The sequence below is a fragment of the Miscanthus floridulus genome, chromosome 17, assembly GCF_019320115.1.
Source record: "Miscanthus floridulus cultivar M001 chromosome 17, ASM1932011v1, whole genome shotgun sequence".
NCBI lineage: Eukaryota > Viridiplantae > Streptophyta > Magnoliopsida > Poales > Poaceae > Miscanthus > Miscanthus floridulus.
Window position 1 is genome coordinate 89,364,571 of NC_089596.1, and position 19,697 is coordinate 89,384,267.

The following is a 19,697-nucleotide window of genomic DNA, read 5'->3' on the forward strand; positions in this document are numbered from 1 at the left end:
GAGCAATTCAATACTTATCTTTATATTCGTAGAATTGCTATGCTAAAGTAAGTTTGGAACATAGATTGTAAGTCTTTTGTGCGTTAATTTGATAGAAACACTTTTTTAGGCACAAGGGGTTAATTGGGCTATCCGTAGGATTTGATTATTGCAAGAAAATTTAGAATTAGCCCAATTCACCCTCCCTCTTGGGCATCTTGATCCTTTCAATTGGTATCAGAGCCTCATGCTCATGTTTTTAAGCCTAACCGCTTAGAGCAAGATGTCTCACGAGGATGGACCTCCTCCTATCTTCGAGGGGGATGATTTTCCATATTGGAAAATTCGCATGGAGGTTTACCTAGAAGCTTTAGATGTTAAAATTCTTAGAGTCACCTCTCAAGGGTTCCCAACACCTAAGAATGCCGCGCAACTTCAAGATGATGAAGTAAACTATGAAAAATGAAATGCAAAGGCTCGAAACACCATCTTTAGAGGTCTTTGCAAAGATGTGTTCAATCGTGTAAGGAACCACAAAGACGCCCATGCACTATGGTCGGACGTTTGTGCGCTCCATGAGGGAACCAAGAGTGAGCATGAGAAACGCTATCATCTTGTGATTAAAAAGCTAAATTCTTTTGAGATGCTTTCCAAAAAAAGTGCTAATGAAATGTATTCTCGTTTAAATGTTCTTGTAGAGGAAGTCAATGGGCTTGGACTTACTCAAATGTCACCATCTGACGTTGTGAGAAAGATCTTGAGTGTCCTCCCCATTGACAAATATGGGCATATTGTGACCGTGCTACATCAAGGTGATCTTTCCGCCGCTACACCGACACAAATCTTGAGAAAGATCAATGCTCATGAGATGTACATGCACATCACGCCACAAGATGGCTCATCCTCTACATGCACATCACTTAAGTTTGTAATAAAAAAAAGAAAGAAAGAAGGAAAAAGTCCACAGTACGTCTCACAACTTTTGTGAAAGTCTGTTTTTTTTGTTGAACTCTAAAATCGAGTAAATCACCTCTCTGAACTTTTAAAACCGTTTGTTTTACCTTCTTGACCGGTTATAAGCAGTTTTCAAAGACAATTTTGTATTTTTCTTTTTTTATTTCGGTTGAATCTTTGAAAAAACATAGTAAATCACAAAAAATCATAAAATTGAAAGTTTAACTTTGTTGGACTCCACATGAGTATATATACACAACGAAAATATAATATGGTATGCTTTAGTATAATTTTTTTTTCTATGGCTTTAGATCCATGCTTTTCTCTAATTAATTCATAGCTGCAGTTTTTATGATCCAATTGTGGTTAATTTTTTATGGTAGGTTAATTATTATATGCTTGAACTATAGTAAAAATTTCATACTCATTGGATCATGTATAACTTAGTTATAGATTTATACACTTTTTAACAAGCATACACCTAAATAAATCTATAACTAAGTTATAAATGATCCAATGAGTATGGAATTTTTACAGCAGTTCAATCATACAATAATTAGTCCACCATAAAAATTTAATCATAATTGGACCATAGAAACTACAACTATGAATTAATTACAGAAAAACATAGATCTAAAGCTACAACAAAAAATTTGTAATAAATCATACCATATTATATATTCATTGTGTAGATCTATTTATGTGGAGTCCAACAAAGTTGGATTTTCTGTTTTATGATTTTTTTTGTGATTTACTATAATTTTTAAATATTCAGCTGAAATAAATAAAAAAAGACAAAATCATCTTTGAAAACCGCTTATAACTTGTGAGGGTAAAACAAATAGTTTTAAAAGTTCGTAGAGGTGATTTAGGCCCTGTTTGGTTGAGCTGTGGCTGTAGAAAAAAGCTGCTGTGGGCTGTGAGCTGTGAAAAAGCTGCTGTGGGCTGTGAGCTGTAGAAAAGCTGAAAGCTGTTTGGTTAAACAAGTATAAAATATATCCTTTATCTTTATCTCTCTTGAAACAACTATGGAAGAGTTTTTTATTCCACCAATTTTGAAAAGCAGAAAGCCAAAAGCCAAAAGCAGGGTCAAACCAGCTTTCAAAAATGAACTACAGAAAAGCAGCTGCTTCTAAAAAAGCACCCTCCAAAAACAGCCCCTTTGGTTAGGCTTTTGGCTTTTGGGGCCAAAAGCCAAAGCCAAAAGCCCAACCAAACAGGGCCTTAGCCTGTTTTGAGTTCATGGAGAAAAATCAATCTTTCACAAAAGTTGAGGAGCTAACGCAGACTTTTTCCAAGAAAGAAAGAAGGATCTGCTAAACATTTGTTTTCGTATCTTAGAAACAAAACAATGAAGGCCCAGGAGGAGGCCCACGCGGTTGGGCTGCCCCTCGGCCGAACAGCACCTCGGCTATTCGTTCTCCCCGCGTGCTCTCGAGCAGGGACGAGCAGCCGCGCGGGACGAGCTGCGGGCGGACGAGCAGGTACTCGCCGGGGGAGCCGCGGGCGGACGAGCAGGGACTTGCCGAGACCCGCAGGGGCTTGCTGGGGGAGCTGCTCGCCGGGTCACCGGGGGAGGAGCCCGCTGCGGCACAGGCAGGAGCTGTGCGGGCGGGGAGCGGGAGCTCGTGCCGGAGGAGCGGCTGCCGTCGGGAGGAGCTCGCTCCAGGGGAAGGGATCTGCTCCGGAGCTCGCTCTGCCGCGCCGTCGTGAGGAGCTGGGAGCGCCGCCGTTGAGAGGAGCTGGTAGCCCGCGCCGCCGTCGTGAGGAGCTGGGAGCGCTCGTTCGGGAGGAGCTGGGAGCGACGACTAGGCTACCACCGCCGGCCGCCGCCGCCGCCGCTCTACGCCAGATGCCAATGTCTTCGCCGGACCTTTCCCCGGAAACGAGCACCCAACAGGTATGCCCGCCCCTTCTCTTCCCTTCCTGCTGTGCGAAACCGAACAGGCGAACAGCATTCAAAGCCTAACCTACCTTCTCTTCCCTGTCTGTTGTGGGAAACCGAGCAGCACTCGAAGCCTAACCTAAGCTATTTGGCTATTTGTAATCGGACAACGGGCATGATCTAATTGCAAGTGTATACGTGAATTTTGCCTATTAACTTCGATTACTTTTGCAAAAAAAATCTCGGGTGTACATATGTACACCCATGTCCTTTACTGGGCCCGCCCCAGTCTTTCAGTTTCAGCTCAAACCTGCACTTCGTACATATATACACTACTAGGACTTTATAGTATGAGTGATAATTTGCATATCAACAACATTTTCGCAATGCCATTTTTTTTTGGGTTCTAGCGACTCTTTTTTTTTCATACGTAAATGCTAGTTGTTTCATATGTAAGACTGTAACCCAAAATTTGTTTTATGTGGGGCAGTAAATTTACGTTCTAGCTGACTCTTTTTTTATTCTGTGGTATCATGCTTTCTGCACATGTCATTTTGATTATTATCAGTTATTTTGTGCAAAGGTGCATATCTTCATGCTATCACTGTACTCACTGAATGGCTTTCTGATTACATTTCAGGTTCATATGGCCTGTGTAATGCAAGGACGTAGGTAAATCTAGATGCATGCTTCACTTCATTGTCCATTAGCTACCATTCTTTTCACTATTTTTATAAGACATGTTTCTTTACTTGATGTACACCATGTCAGTTGAATGTTTCCTTGCTATTTTATTTTAATTTCATTACAAGATCCTGCTTCATAGACTTCCTCAATAACGTGAATGCTAGACATCAATCTAAATAGTCCTGTGAATATTGTTAAACAAACACCATCATTTATAGTTGCACCACACTGTCCAGTGCTAAAGTTTGTTTTGTGAATTATTATCACAGTGCATAGTTAAGTTATTGTATTCTTTTTTACTTTATTGTGATTCAGAGTTGGAGTGGCATACTATGATTCAGATACACGCCAACTTTTTGTGTTAGAAATCTGGGAAGACAGTGCTGGGGAATATCCTCTGATTGATCTTGGTATGTTCCTCACATAAATAGAAATCAAGTTTGCTTCCTATTTGTTTGGAATATAGACAGAGGGGCTGCTGTGGTAAAAAAGATACTTATATATGTTTTCCAATATATTCAAGAACTTTTAGGATTGGTAGAAAATGAAACCATATAGATATAGCTGACACTTTGTGATCCTGGTTTTGCATCAGTGAAATTTCAGTCAAAACCAAGCACAATATATGCAAGCACAAAAACGGAAGAAGCACTTTTGTCGGCTTTACAACGAAATGGTACGGCCACAACCACTTCTTTGAACTGATATCTTTAGTTCTCTTTTGATGGTTTTGCATGAAATCATGCAGATGGTAACGATGAGGCTCCTGTTGTGAAGCTCATGAAAAGCTCAACATTCAGCTATGAGCAAGCCTGGCACAGGTTTGCTGCTTTATGTACTGTTCACAAAACCTGGCACTTCTTAAATGTAGTAAGAAGTATTATTTCTGTGCCTTACAATATTCCTTACATCAGTGTATAAGGACCGTCACAATATTGTCTGGATCTGCATAGTACAACATTTACAAATACACTAAATTGCTTGACATGCTTTGTTGGATTGCTCTTGTATTCCTTCTTGAACATGTAGTAACCAAATTCGTCATGGTTTGGTGCAAATTACTTCACTTTAGTAATATGTATACGATGATGAGGTTTTGACATTATTAATTTCTAACCGGAATACCCTCTTTTAGCTGAACATCTACAACCAAAAATGCTTAGTTTGGCCCATTTGGAAAAAGGGACAAGAAACACTTTAGTGGAGCTATGTGATGACCTATGCTATGACTATCAATTTTCTTTTTGTATATATCTGTATTCAGGGAACTTGTAAGTGAAGAGACAAAATAACAAGCACGATCTCTTCTTGTAAAGTTCACCATAATTAGTAACCACCAAGCCTCATAGTATTTTTGTTATCTCTCTCAATGACATCTTTGAGCTGATAACTTGATGATGTAATACTTTGTAATTTGTATGCATATCTAAACTGCAGATTGATCTACTTGAAAGTTGCAGCTATGGATGATGGACTCAGTGCAAAAGAAAGGATATGCTTTGTAAGTGATCTTAAATGAGAATCTTGCCACACTAATTGCTACTTACATGTTTCAATTCGTCTCCTGAGATTTCTTTAGAAATATTAATTTTATTGTAAGTACCTGTTAATTGCATCTCTGAGATACAAAAAATATATATCGTTGGACCAATAATATGTGACTATGTGATCAAGCACTGCAACAAGGATTGCTATTTCCCTCAAAAAACAAACAAACAAGGATCGCTATCCTACTGCTTTTTCTCATTCCATTCTAAACTGACATTATCCTACTACTTTTCTCGTTCCATTCTAAATTCTGTCGCTGATAACTACTGATTATTTATTATCTTTTTTATCATTCATTTTTTCTACTCCCAAATCTTGTTAGCCATTTCTAGTTACGAGATGGAAATATCTTTTTGGTTTACTTGCAGCTTAATTCCATGATGGATCTTGGAAGCGATGTTCAAGTTCGTGCTGCTGGAGGTCTCCTAGCCATATTAGACAATGAGAGACTTCTTGACACCATTGAGCAGATGGAAGGTGGAGCATCCATTGCAATCGATTCTGTGGTACAGATCTCATTTTATCCTTTGATGATATGAGATAAACCGAACACACTGATGTGTTGAGATTTAATTACATCTTCTATCATGGGCAGTCAGCTGGGCTTATGGTCCCGGACGGCAGTATGTCAGATCTGATCCGACCTCTGCTGCCCTGGCTGGCCGGCCCGTAACCAACACTGCCCATGACATCTTCCAGTGATAGTCTAGTTTATAACCAATGTATATATATGTATATATATATATATATATATATACATGTATATATATATACATGTATATATATATACATATATATATACATGTATATATATACATGTATATATATATATATATATACTGAACACATTTTTAACAGGTTGGCATTCTCCTATCTATTTTTTAGTTAGCATTGAATACCTTGACTTATAATCACAGAGACAAGTTCCTTAAACTCGATGCAACTGCTCATGAAGCACTACAGATTTTTCAAGTAGATAAACACCCTAGTTACATGGGAATTGGAAGGGCTAAAGAAGGGTAAGAATCTTTCATCAAGGATTCAAGTTTTTTATGGTAGCTTTTGGCTGGCGTCCAATTTTTTAATAATATTGACAAACTGCAGGTTCTCAGTTTTTGGCATGCTCAACAAGGTAAAAAACCTCTTTCTTTATTTACTTCTTTTCTGAAAAGCACTGACTGTGTTTTGAATTTAGTGCGTCACGCCAATGGGTAGACGCCTCTTGAGGTATCTCTTACCTCTGATAATAATGATTGCAATAATGATAAGCCAAATCTGTATTAACTATTCCTTTTTGGTTTCAGGGCATGGTTCCTACGTCCTATAATTGATATTGATGTCATAAATAATCGCCTCAACACAGTATCCTTATCCACTTTTTCAATTCTTGATGCCTACTAGGCACCATTAGTTTTCTGTACTGTTTTCCTAGAAATGGCAGATAACATTCTTTCTTTGCTGTGAAGAAGTAATGTCTGCATTGCATGAGACTTTAAAGTCTGTCAGAGATGTTCCCCACATGCTCCAGGTTCTAAGTTGGCAATTTACATACAAATTTTAATGTGGTGTTATTTGTACCTTCTTTGGTTGTGAACTTGTAGTACAATCATAACCCCTTTAGGCCTTTACTATGTCAATATGTCATAGAAAGACCCTTTTCAAAGATAAACTGAATATCGATTTTATAGCTTTAATTATGCTCTCTTTATGGAAAACTGGCCTCAAATTCTGCTTCTGAGTTTGTTGGGTCTTGTGGCAGTTTCACCCTACACTTGCTCCCAAATTGTTCCGTGGTCTGATATTTTATTTTGCCCACCCTGTTCTTGTTATAAATATTGTGAATTTAGCATGACATAGTACGCATCTTGTTTCTGACAATAAATAGTGAATGAAGACATTGTTTTTGGTTTACAAATGGTAAAAACAAAACCTGATATTGTGCTTCTTCTTATAAGTGTCTCCAAGCATGCTGATTCAGGTTTAGATCTCTTAATACTCATGCCTGATATTTGTTTTTTCTGTAGAAATTCAACTCTCCAAGTTCCTTCTGTACAAGCAGTGATTGGAACACATTTCTTAAGGTACCCCAAAAGTCTTGTTTCGAAATAACTACATTTTAACCTGAAAGATAGAAAACATATGTCTTTCTAGATCGTTAGTACTTTTATGCCTTGCGTGCTTGTGCAGTGCAGGACTAATAGAAAACTTAAATCTGAAATTCCCTGGTGTCCACGAGTAGGCATAACACCAAACCATGTTTGTTATATTACTTATTTTAACAGCATAAATATTAAGATCAGTAGTTAGAATTTCTGGCAGGAAATACCTGAAGAATTTCTCATGTGGATCTTTTAATTATTGCTTCATAGCATTCGTCATGCAACATGTTTTGATTAACGGTGTTGGGAAAGTAAGATTATCAGTCATAGTTAGTGCATGGTTTTTAGCATAATTGCTATGCCTACTCCTCTTGTCAGAACTTCTAGTCTTCGAGTATGTCAAGCACTCAAGCTCCTCTATACAACTAGAGTACGTAGGACAAACTGTTTGGTTTTAAGGGAAGTGGAACTTAGAATCAGGACCCAATCACTACAACCATGTGCTTTATCACTATCAGTGTCAACTGTAGTTTTTTTTAATAAACTCAATCATTTTGAATGAGTTCTTGTTTTTGGCCTTTCTCCTGCCTAGCAAGTTTAGTATTTTGCATAAACTATGACTGAAGTGTTATATATTCAGTATGCACATCTGTGCCATCGTAAATCTGTTTCTGTCTTTTCCCTATTTACTTATTGGTATATATATGTCGCCCCCATTTTTTTCAGTGCATTTGCTCTCTGCTACATATAAACAAGATTTTTGAAGTAGGAATAACAGAGCATCTGGCGATTAAGTTGCAACATATGAACATTGATTTGATTGGAAAGGTATCAGTCTCCAAGGGAGAACCATCAGTTCCACCAATCCAATATTGAAATTTGGACAAGTTTCATGTGGTTATTGTATCCTTTTCCTCATTGTGCATCCTTTATGTTTTCAGGCAAATTCTTCCATTACAGCAGAGTTGGATTACGTGTCAGACCTGGTCAGTTCAAAACTTTGTCAGGTTTCATTTTGATTTGGAAATATTGCGACCTTTTATTTGTATGTTTGATAGAAAAATATGCACAAAAGTACTGATGGCCACAATAAATGGTTTGACTGCAAAACTTCTTAAGCATCACTTTTTTTTTTATCAGGCGGTGTAATGACCAAGTCTTCTCCCACTCTCTCTCTAGAGATCTATGTCATATCTTTTCTCGTTTTGTGCCAGTGATACATGTATCATTACACATTATACATGATGAACTTCTATAATGTGATTTTTGGGTACTGTTAAAAAGTTCATGACATAATGATTTGTGAAACTTGTTGCTTCAGGATTTAAGCCTGAACAAACATTATACGCTTCGACGCATTCTTCTATTAGGCCCAGTCCACTGACCAAGCGCTTGGGTGTCAAATTTGGTTGACACTTTGTTTTTGACTGCAAATAACTAAGCGCATATAAAGTAATGATAAATATATGACGCCATCAGTATCCAGGCCGTTGCCTGGGATCACTAAGATTCGTTTTGACGGCAGGCTGTGACAGTGTTTCTTCCTCCTCCACCTTCTTCCTCGCCTCGTGTTCCTCCGCCCCCGTCCGTACCTCCCCCATGAGCTTGCGCCACCCCCGTGAGCACTGTGTCCATGACTGGGCGTGGGCCCGCGCTCGAGGTCAAGCGTGGTGTGAGAAGCCGCCAGTTGATCCTTGATTTGTCAGCCACAGCCAGGAGGAGACAGGGAGGAGCAGAGGAGGTCGTGGGGGAGCGGGCCATGGCTGGCGTGCGAGTTGTCTGCGAGGAAGCCAGGTGGTGAGGAAGAGGAAGACAGCTCTGTTTTCTTCCATCTGTTTCAGTTAAGATGGTTGCTACAGATAAGGAGGGTGCCAAAGCTGCTCTCATAAAGTAATTGAAAAATAGGAGGAAAAATATGTAACAATCATTCTTTTGTTTTTCTTTTTGTCTCTGTAACATTTGCTGTGTACAGCTTCATTTTAGATGTTTTGTTGACCAATGATAGCTATCTGGTTTTTGCCAAATATTTTGGTTCCTGCTATTGTAACAATTTTCCTTTGTGTGTTGAGACATTTTTCTGGAAATGGCAACTCTTTATTGCTACTACTGATGAATACTTAGAGCTTTTTATGGAATCTGTTTTTACCATCTCATACACTGTTAATTGGTAATCATGTCCTATTATTGATAGGTAGTTGGTGTGATTGATGTTCAACGGGGTAAGGAGAAAGGCTATGAAACCGTGGTGAAAGAAGGGTTATGTGATGAGGTCAGACTTGCTTTTTCCATCCTTGAGTTGTATTCTATTGTTTCTTCTTAATGAAATGATACACAAGACTCCTGCATGTTTGAGAAAAAAAAGTTCTATTGTATAAAGGCTCTATTTGAAAAGAAGTGTGGAAAATCCCTGCCTCTTCTTTCAATGGTGGTATTCTTTCTGGATAACTAGAATGTATGTGGTACTTACATGTTGCTGTGAAATGCACCATAGAGGCAGATGTTGCAGGTTTATGTTGTATTTTGTTATTTTAATAAAGAGTTAAATGCACCATAGGTCCATTAACTTATGTGGGTGTTTCGATTAGGTGCATCAACTCTAAAATTTGATTTCTGAAACTTTTTAAGTGATTCACTGCAGGTCTATACACCTTCGTTTGGCCCTTAGATTCAACTTCCGGGTCCATAATCTTTTTAAGTTGTTCACCACAGATTTGCCGAGCTCAGGCCGAGCCCATGCTTATCCTCTGCCCGTGCTGCCCTCCTTTCCACTCCCTCAAGCCTCGCCACCACCATTACCGGTCACCTAGCTCTCACTACCAACGCTGTTTCTCGCCCCTCTGTCCTAGAATGAGCTCTATGGACTCTGTCTCTGCCTCCTCTACCCTTTGCGCTCTTGGACACACAGAAACTGTGTCGGAGCTCCTAGCCTGCTATACTGCAGCTGCCATGGTCAAGCTTTAAACTCACATGCGCCACCGTTCCCATTGGTGTAGGCCATCACTGCTTCAACTAGTGCACGGTTGAGTCCTCTGCAGTCCCCTTGTGCCGCACGCAAGCATTCGGGGCAAGTCTATGCCGGACCCACCATTTCCACTACCGTCTTCTACCTTCTGCTTGTCGTTGACCGCTGGACAGGCATGCTCATGACTGATCCGCTGCTAACCTCCACCGGAAAACTTAAAACCACCCTTAGGTGCCTGGGTGAGCGGTGAAGCTCACGGTTGCATCCATTGCCACTGACGAATGCTCTCTTGGCTGAATCCTGCCCTTCCCTGCTATACTTGAGCCTATGTTGATTTGGGGAAAAAAGAAGAGGAAGGAAATGACTTGTGGAACACGCGCACCGCTGTGCACCCCTACGGCCCTATGCCTCACTCCACCGTGCCTTCGTCGCGCTCCACTGTCCCTTGAGCTCGTGCTGCTTGCTGGTGCTTGCGCTCACCACCTTGCGTGCCGCACGCTGCCGCTAAGGGAACAGAGCAAGGAAGGAGAAGGGAGGGAAGAGGGGCTAATTGCAAAGTTCATGCCATGCTGGCTGTTGACTCTGCATGCCAATGTTAGATCTAAGAGTCAAGTGAAGGGGTATGGACCTGCAGTGAACCACTTAAAGTTTATGGACCCGGAAGTTGAATTTAAGGGCCAAACGAAGGGGTTTGGACCTAACTGAAACCCCCGCATAAGTTAATGAACCTATGGTGCATTTAACTCTTTAATAAATGATTTTTGCCTTTATCTTGCCATTGAAATACCTTTTTTGTTGTTGAATTTAACCCCTATTTCCTCAATTTTAGTTTATTTCACCAAGTTTCACGATGGCATTTCCAAACATAGCTTCTGTCTTTCAAAATAGGTTATGCTTGACATCGTGCATGGGGAGTTGCTAGATCATTTATCATTGTAGCAACAGCTCTTAAGTGTGGTTGCAAGATGAAATTTCCTGACTGTTCAATGGCCAAGCCTTTGTATTTCAAATCTGAACTGCCACAGGAAAACCATTTGCTTGAAATATTTATATGCTGCTATTCATTTGCTTTCTCTACATGTATCACAAAACAGGCATTTCTAGATTGTCATGTAGTTGTTATTGAAGTTATGGACACACTTGTATAATTCAATATCTTCTCTTTATATTGAACAGCTGGATGAGCTGAGGATGGTGTATGAAGGTTTACCTGACTTTCTGGAGCAGGTGATAGGTCTTTCAAACCCAAATTGAGTTTGAAACATGAAGTCTTTAAGTATTTATTCGGTAATTTCTGACAGTTCAATTGCTTCTAGGTGTCAGATAATGAAAATGCTTCTTTACCTTTCTCATTTGGATGCAGAATACCTCCACTAATAGTCTATGTACATCAAATAGGTAGGGTTTCCTTATCTTTAATAAGAACTCTACTCCTTTTTTTTTCCTTTGATTTGAAATTACCTAGCCTTCTGTTATGTGAAAGTTTTGAGTTACTATTATGTGATCAAACTTAGCCTGTTTCCTCCCTATTTCTTATAGAAGTATTCTTCCTTCATCTACTGTGGTACTCTGTATAACAGGGATTCTAACTAAATCCCTTAAACTTCTACTAAACCCTATTTCCAAAACGCCTATCTACCTTAAGAAGTTGAATAGTGCTAAATCTGCTTGTTGAATTTTATTTTTTGATGCATGAGACATTACTTAAATTAAGCTTGTTCTATAGTTCTATACTTAAGGTCAATGCACATAATAAATCTTCTGACCTCGATTTGAGGGATGTTTAAATGTAGTCTCACTTCGTAATAGGTTGGGATCATGGTTAAGCTGATGATGTTTTATACTATCATCCATATTATGTTCAAATATTTGATGTCATTGTTTGCTTTAAGGAGATAACTGCTTGATTTTTTCTGCGTGAAATTTAAATTCTAAACAATTAACATAGTTGCTACTTAATCCTGGTGTAATTTATGTGTCGTGATTTCTATATCATCACATTTGCTACTTCCAGGGTACCTAATGTGCTTTTTCGATGAGAAGATTAGTGATGCCTTGTTGGCAGGACTTCCAGATTACGAATTTGCGGTATATGCGGTGTCTTTATCCCTTTTCTAGTTTAATTTGTTTTCTAGGCAATAAATTTGTTTTCATCAGTTTTCAGAGGAAGGTGAGGAGAGAAGGTTCTACTATCATACCCAAAAGACTAGAGAACTGGACAACCTTCTTGGAGATATTTATCATAAAATTCTTGGTAGCTTCTGTGCTCCTTTTTTTTTTTGTCTTGTCATACTATTGTAATTTCTTCATGAAATTCTACACATGATTGCGGTTTATTTTATTCAAGTAAAAGTTCAGGAATCTATAGTCTCTATACAAGTCATATATGTATGCATGTAAGGTTATCTGCACGATTTAGGGCTAGAAGTAAAACAAAATGGCTGGAGTTTGTATAATTTAAGTTTATATCTAATTGATCCCTTTCCTTTGTCAAAGTCAAGTTTATTTCTATTTTCTGCGTTCTGGATTATTAATCCTGTTTGGGCCCACGCATGGAGGACCTTTTTTATGCTTTTGAAAATGTATTGGAAACTCACAAAATCACAAACATATTTTGTCTCATAGCTGTTCATATTCATACAGACATGGAGAGAGCTATCATAAGGGATTTAGTGTGTCGTGTCCTTCAATTTCTACCTCAACTGACAAATGCAGTGAACTTTGCAGCAGAACTTGATTGGTATGTATGCTTTTACTGGGCATACAAATAGTATAGAACATCTTACTGACAGTACATCGGTTAATGTGCTCTTCTTGATACTGTTACATCAGTATTTTATCATTAGCAATTGTTGCCCGCCAAAACAATTATGTGAGGCCCATCTTAACTGAAGATTCAATACTCGAGATACATAATGGCAGGTTAGTATTTATTTTGTTGATTTACAAATTGCATGATAGTTAGCTAGTCTTTAGTTTTACAATGTCTACAACCTAAACTTACTCCAGTAGCATTTAGACATGCTTTGCAGGAAATGACTGTTGATACCTTTGTTCCAAATGATACCAAAATTCGTGATGCAGGTGAATAGTGTGCGAGATTTATGAACCTTCATTCTTTTGGCACCTAGAATTGTTGCAAAACTTCTGACATAAGTTTTTTTTATTTAGGAAGAATAAACATAATAACTGGGCCCAACTACTCAGGGAAAAGCATTTACATTAAGCAGGTAATTTACTTTTACTATACTTCCTCTCTTATAAAAAAACAAATTATAGGAAAGATCAGTTTGCATTGGATACCTGCTTTCAGGTGGCCTTGATAGTTTTTCTTGCTCATATTGGAAGCTTTGTTCCTGCTGATTCTGCTATTGTTGGATTGACAGATAGGTTGGTCTAACATATAAGCACTTTCCTTGTATGTCACATGGTTTATATGTTATAGAAAAGATTATGTATTATGGTTGTAGACCAAAAAAGCATATGTATGTACACACATGGGTTTGGACCAAACCTTGACATGCTCAAGAATCTTTTGTAGGATATTCTGTGCAATGGGAAGCAAATCCATGACAACCGAACAGTCAACTTTTATGATTGACTTACATCAAGTTGGAACAATGCTCAGGTATTGTGGTAGTGACCCTGAAGCTTGTAGTCTCATCTTTCAGCTGTAGGTTTGATGCTCAATTTGTATTTCAGGCATGCAACATCCAGGTCACTGTGTTTGTTGGATGAATTCGGTAAGGGCACTCTAACGGAAGGTGAGAGTGGGACCACAGTAAATCTAACTCCTTTCTATTATTTATCCTCAACATGACTCAAGATTACATGGTTTGTCTTTCTTTCCTGATTATGTGTAGATGGCATTGGTCTGCTTGGAGGTACTATCAATCATTTTGCAAACTATGATTCCCCCCCGAAGGTTAGATAGCTATCTTGGGAAATGTTGTTTTAGAAATTCAATCTGATAGGTTTGCTAGTCTGATCTTGTGGGCTTCCTTTCAATCACTTTGGATTTGTGAACTTCATTGCATGATTTGCTTAGCTCAAATTTTCTGCATTCTATTTGTTCTTATATTTTCCTCCCGATTCTTTTCAGTCCATTTAGTAAATTGATTTCATTTTCTGCTTAAGTGAATGTAAAAAAAAAACCTGACTTAGACTAGAAAGGCAGATTTTAAAAATTGATAGTACTGTCGGACTGTAACGTATATGAATAGGAAAAAGTTATGAGGTCAGTTTCTCAAATCATATCATTTCCCCCTGTTCCTTCCATATCTATTTCATTCAATGATTTTTATCAAAAAAAAATTCATTCAATGATGCTTTTGCACAAAAAAAGCATTTTGACATTACATTTCTCAGGCATGAGTAAAATTATTGTCCATGCACATGCAAATACTTGGCATATTAAACGTGACTGATTAGTTTGATTGATGAGTAAAAAATTCATCAATTAGACATTGTTGGCACCTTGACGCTTGAATTCCTTCTGTATTATATGGAAGGAATTATGTATTTTTGTGTCACACCTGTGGCCCTACATCCTGTAACATATTAATCATATAATAACTTGTTTTCTATATCGTTTGCCATACTGGATGGGAACAAAATAAATTGGTGTAATTGCTGATTGACTCTTGTAGATCTCGTAAATGGCTTACCCATACATGGATGGCCAATATATTCTATGATGCTTAAAACTAGCTAGCCTAGCATCAAAATTGACAAGTTCAGTATGTTGCGATATTGTCTAATTATTGCAGGTCCTTTTGTCAACACATCTGACAGAGATCTTCACCGAGAACTACCTACCACAGGTTAATAATCAATGTCCATTTGCTGATGCATAGAAACAATTGTTTTCTTTTTCAGTCAGTCTTGTGTAGTCCTGTTCATAACAAGAAGAAATCTGAGACATTTGCAGTGTGAACATATCAAATGTTATACCATGAGTGTTCTGAATCCTGATGGACAGACGAGCAATGAAGATATCATATTCCTTTATCGGTAACTGGACAAGAAACCAGCCATGCTTTATTCTTGTTACTGTTTTGTTTTCCTTGTGTACTAATTCCTTAATTTGTAATGCACATGATGAAGGCTTGTACCTGGGCAAGCTCTCTTAAGCTTTGGTAAGCTTACGTACTGCATTTCCAACAATTGCTATGGATCCTTTTGAATCAGTTACAAGGTAACATTTTTTTTCTGCCTTGCAGGTCTGCATTGTGCACGGCTTGCTGGTACGTACCTGGACGAACTTGTAATCACCTGGCATGTTGTGACAACACGATTCTTTTTCATTGAAACCATAAACTACTGTACTATTTTGTTCAGATTGATATTGTCATCATTGTTTTGTTTCAATTAAAAGTTGTGGTCATAGTGAAGTGATCGACATGTTGACGCGCCATGTAAAATTTACCTACAAGTTACACTGTCACGTTGACATGTTGAAACAGGATATCATGTTACTCTAAACTGCAATTTTAAATATGGTCCTCCTGTTTGCCTGTTAGCAGGTGTTCCAAATGAAGTCGTCCAGAGAGCTGACAGTGTTTTGGAGGACATCCATTCCAAGAAACCTATGAGGCGCGTGACCAGTGAGAAATTAACAGCAACAGACAAGCAGTACCAGGTGCATAACTTGGCGCACAATGACATTTAACGATAAAGAACATCTATTCTGATGTTACATATAAAGTGGGGGAAAAGATGTGTTAACTGAATGTAATAATCTTTGTTAAATTTCAGGATGCAGTGACTAAACTGATGGCCTTCGATACACAGAAAGATGACCTGAACAGCTTCTTCCAGGAACTACTTCCCTCCGAATTGTAGCTCTGGAAATCAAGACTTGTCGCCAGTACTGGAACCTACAGGAAAAAGGGTGAAAGTTAGAATGAGTACCGGAACCTATAGCAAAAAGGGTGAAAGTTGGAATGCTATTTGTTGCATGTACCGCCGTTCATCTGTTGCGCTGTTAGCAGCTTTACATGTCTACTTATCGTGCTTGTTTCAGTGGTCTTCGGATGTTCCCCATCCTGATACTCGGAAGTGTCCAACTATAGAGTGAATGGAATTAGGGAAAGGTTAGATCATTTGTGTAGTCTGAGCACATTGCTGCCGCTTGGGTTTACGTATGACACGGTGATGCGAGATGTCAAAGATCACAGTATAATGTTGCAATATCTTTTCCCTTCACAATGTACAGGCTGACACAAAAAATGGACACGGCCTTGGTTTGGACATTGGAGTCTACTTTTTTTTTAAAAAAAATGGAGTCTACTTTTTTTGGTTACCTAATAACCAAACGCAGAATTGTGATACCATCACGCCAACAAGCATCTTCAGTGAAAGTGTCGGCCATGGAACCTACTCGTGACGATCTACAGCTCAGGGTGTTGTGTGTGCTCAGGGTCTCGCAAAAAGTAGCCTACATGGGCCGGTGGGCCTTGTTATTCGACAATTTGTTTTGGACACTGATGTGCCCTCAGTGTCAGTGGGTCTTTCCTCTAAGAAATATATTTATTATCTTTTATATTTCCTCTAAGAAAATATCATCTTGCATATTTTTGCATTTTAGTGCAAATGATCTAGTTCTTTTCTAAAATTTAATACAAATCTTCTCTATCGATACATGCTTGGCAAAATATCGTACTTGTGTTTTTAAAATAATGTATATACTAACAGTGGCGGAGCTTGAAAAATGGGAGTACTTATAATTACGAGGCAAGGGGGGCCATGGCCCACTATGGCCCCACGTAGCTCCGCCAGTGTATACTAAGATTAAAGGTAACAATTTCTTTCTTCTATCTTTTGCTCTCTCTCCTGATTGTCCATCCCTTCTCTTCCGTCTCTGAATCCATTGTTCCTCACTCTCGTCATCCTTACTTTGAGCTTAGAGCTGCAAAACATGCATTAGCATTGCACCACTCCAACCTTTTATTGGAGACATGCATGTGGCTTGCCTTCAACCTTTTAAAAATTTATAGAAGACACACAATAGACTAAGTCAATCTCATGCCAGTTTTCCATACCGAATTATTTTTTTATTACACTAGCATTTATTATGGATGTTATAGTTTCTTTGATTTAAAATTAGATCAAATACAATAATTAAATCTAAAAGATGAGTTAATTATTATTGGCCCAGCATATTCCATACGGACATGCTTGCTAGTAAAGTAAAATTTTGAAAGACGAGCAACCAATCAGAGTGCTTCGACCGTCAGTCGACGAAGATAGTTGCATTCCACACCATCCATTATTCAATTCCATTGAAAATCAAATAACTATGAAAAAGAAGTTCTACCGAAGCGAGCAAATAGTTTAAAAAAAACAAGAGAGGAAAAAGAATTAAAAAAAAACTCCGTCTCGATAGGTCGGCAGGAATCCAGAGCCCCACAGTAGAGCCGTGTGGGGATGCATAATTAGCCAGCTTCCTTCGGAACGGCGGTTCGCCCACCAAATTATACGCATCAGTGCATCACACGCCTATAAAGCCAACAACCCGGTGAAGGGGCTCTAGCCAGACAGCTCCTGGTCAAAGTCTTGTCCGCCTTTAGCCTCCAACCGCGTGCGCTCCACGCCGCCTCCAGGAAAGCGAGAGGTGAGCACAGCCCCCCTTTCCCCTCCCTTCGATTCATTCGTCGTCGTCTCGTTCTTAGCCCTAGGATTTGGGGATCTAGAGGGGTTCGATCGCTTCTCGCCGCGAATCGGTATAACCAACGGATCTCGGATCGCTGTCTTCAGAAGGTCCCTAGTTTTGCGGTGTGTTCGTTTTTGTCCTATGATTCTTAGATAGAGGGATGGTTTTCTTAGATAGAGGGGATGGTTGTTCACGACCTCTGGGCTTCGGGGCGGTTGTTGAATTGATTGGATCTGTTCGGGATGGTGAGCAGCTGGGTTTTCGGGGGAGTTTTTCTGCCTTGCAGATCATGGGGTTCGACCCGATTCGTAGGCGTGCTCCCTGTTTAGGATGGGAAGTAGGCGTGTTTGTAGTGTTTGGGCTTCGATTCGTGAGAGAGAAGATATGGGATGGGATTTGAGGAAATCTCAATATTTGTCTAGCACGTTTCTAGATCTATTGTTCAGCTGTTATATGAGAGTGATTTTGGAACCCTGGGGTATGTTTGACCGAGTATGGTGTAGATGATTGTCCGTAACTTGCTGATCGCTACCGTCCTATCTCTGCATCATCGATCTGTGCTAGTTTCTGTTTACTTCTCCAATGTTTCGGCTTGTGTAGCATGTGATTGATAGTATGATTTTGGCAGCTTCTGCTCAAGACCAACAAATCAAAGCGTGATCAGCTCGGTGCCAATCAAACCTCAACAACCAAGTTTCATGTCTGATCTCGACATCACGCTTCCATCTGCCTTTGGTATGTTTATTATTTTTCACATCCATGATTCCATGGTTTCTTACGTTGTGGTTTAGCATAGCATCTTCTAGTTTCCTAGTTTCCTGAATAGTATTACTGAATAGATTGATAACATGACATGCACGAATTTCATCTTGAGTTGTTGATCTATACATGTGTGCATGCGAATCTGATGGTGTGGCATCGTCTCTGATAGATCCGTTTGCTGAGGCAAATGCTGAGGACTCTGGTGCTGGTCCTGGAACAAAGGATTATGTGCATGTGCGCATCCAGCAACGCAACGGCAGAAAGAGTCTGACTACAGTCCAGGGACTGAAGAAAGAGTTCAGCTACAACAAGATTCTCAAGGATCTCAAGAAGGAATTCTGCTGCAATGGTACTGTAGTCCAGGATCCAGAGCTAGGCCAGGTAAGATGCGAGAGCAATGCCTTTCAATTTCACAAAATGAAATGGTACCTGCTGGTTGTGGGTATACTGATGATGTGTTTGTCCTCTGCAGGTCATTCAGCTCCAAGGTGATCAGCGCAAGAATGTTGCTACTTTCCTAGTTCAGGTATTCAGAATCTTCAGAGCTGAATACTGTTTTGACAGACTGATAAATGCTCTGTCTGTTTATACTAATCATGTAAATTTTACTTGTCTTGATAGGCTGGGATTGCAAAGAAAGAGAACATCAAGATTCACGGGTTCTAAGGGACCTGTAAATGCTTGTGCCCTATATTGTGCGCCTCCACATATTGGGAAGCTTGAAGCAGCGACAATTACTAGTCATTGCTTTCTTATCTAAAAACACAAGAACTATTGTCCTATTGTCAAGTGTGTCTTGCTTGATGCAAGTTGTGTTTTCGTCTCATTGTTATGTGCGGTCAGCATATGTGTATGGCTTGTACTATGGGTTATTGCCAACTTAATAAGAGTACTCCCTGTTTGGCTATAAGCGCTGATGTTTTGTCTCGTGCACTTGTTTTTATTTGTAATTACCTCGTAGCGCATGTGGTGATCTAGCTGTGAATCTTGCTGGGTCCTCCGCTGGCGTCTGGTTGGTCAGCCGGATCCGAGGCCGGCTCAGCTAGCGATGAAGATCCTGGGTGGCCCAGGTTCACGGGCGTCAGCTGCCGATCTCTCTGGTCGGCAGAGCCGCGTAAGCCTAACGATGAGACCTCATTTGTCAGGTGTCAATTCTTCTCATGGTGC

The 19,697-nt window shown here is 39.4% G+C and overlaps 2 protein-coding genes across 10 annotated transcripts; both read left to right on the forward strand.

The window, feature by feature from the left end:
• Positions 1-2,324: 2,324 nt before the first annotated feature.
• Positions 2,325-16,508, forward strand: LOC136516617 (DNA mismatch repair protein MSH5-like). 8 transcript variants are annotated; one of them, XM_066510057.1, is made up of 34 exons: positions 2,325-2,833; positions 3,459-3,490; positions 3,821-3,915; positions 4,101-4,181; positions 4,254-4,326; positions 4,943-5,006; positions 5,422-5,559; positions 5,939-6,072; positions 6,158-6,185; positions 6,249-6,280; positions 6,358-6,415; positions 6,495-6,581; positions 7,078-7,134; positions 7,879-7,980; positions 8,094-8,159; positions 9,344-9,421; positions 11,291-11,341; positions 11,431-11,512; positions 12,129-12,202; positions 12,272-12,368; positions 12,758-12,854; positions 12,947-13,036; positions 13,134-13,198; positions 13,286-13,344; positions 13,428-13,504; positions 13,656-13,742; positions 13,817-13,878; positions 13,978-14,039; positions 14,884-14,937; positions 15,045-15,127; positions 15,221-15,252; positions 15,337-15,360; positions 15,640-15,755; positions 15,872-16,506. In XM_066510057.1, the coding sequence occupies exons 1-34, from the start codon at positions 2,786-2,788 to the stop codon at positions 15,956-15,958; spliced, it is 2,472 nt and encodes an 823-aa protein (XP_066366154.1). In that variant the 5' UTR covers positions 2,325-2,785; the 3' UTR covers positions 15,959-16,506. The 8 variants fall into 8 exon arrangements, with proteins under 8 accessions (XP_066366154.1, XP_066366155.1, XP_066366156.1 ...); XM_066510058.1 differs by having other exon boundaries at positions 5,422-5,573; positions 5,971-6,072; positions 15,872-16,505; XM_066510059.1 differs by having other exon boundaries at positions 8,094-8,138; positions 15,872-16,505.
• Positions 16,509-17,577: 1,069 nt separating this feature from the next.
• On the forward strand, positions 17,578-19,440 carry LOC136516863 (protein translation factor SUI1 homolog). 2 transcript variants are annotated; one of them, XM_066510357.1, is made up of 5 exons: positions 17,578-17,729; positions 18,397-18,503; positions 18,700-18,911; positions 19,003-19,056; positions 19,152-19,440. In XM_066510357.1, the coding sequence occupies exons 2-5, from the start codon at positions 18,467-18,469 to the stop codon at positions 19,194-19,196; spliced, it is 348 nt and encodes a 115-aa protein (XP_066366454.1). In that variant the 5' UTR covers positions 17,578-17,729; positions 18,397-18,466; the 3' UTR covers positions 19,197-19,440. The 2 variants fall into 2 exon arrangements, with proteins under 2 accessions (XP_066366454.1, XP_066366455.1); XM_066510358.1 differs by having other exon boundaries at positions 17,726-17,838.
• The last annotated feature ends 257 nt before the right edge of the window (positions 19,441-19,697 follow it).

Excerpts from the sequence above, each read along its gene's own strand:
- LOC136516617 (XM_066510057.1), top strand. The coding sequence starts at position 2,786 with ATGCCAATGTCTTCGCCGGACCTTTCCCCGGAAACGAGCACCCAACAG. Across the intron at positions 6,281-6,357 it reads ATGGGTAGACGCCTCTTGAG|GGCATGGTTCCTACGTCCTA; the intron begins GTATCTCTTACC and ends TTTTGGTTTCAG. Across the intron at positions 11,342-11,430 it reads TACCTGACTTTCTGGAGCAG|GTGTCAGATAATGAAAATGC; the intron begins GTGATAGGTCTT and ends AATTGCTTCTAG.
- LOC136516863 (XM_066510357.1), top strand. The coding sequence starts at position 18,467 with ATGTCTGATCTCGACATCACGCTTCCATCTGCCTTTG. Across the intron at positions 18,504-18,699 it reads CACGCTTCCATCTGCCTTTG|ATCCGTTTGCTGAGGCAAAT; the intron begins GTATGTTTATTA and ends CGTCTCTGATAG. Across the intron at positions 19,057-19,151 it reads TTGCTACTTTCCTAGTTCAG|GCTGGGATTGCAAAGAAAGA; the intron begins GTATTCAGAATC and ends TTGTCTTGATAG.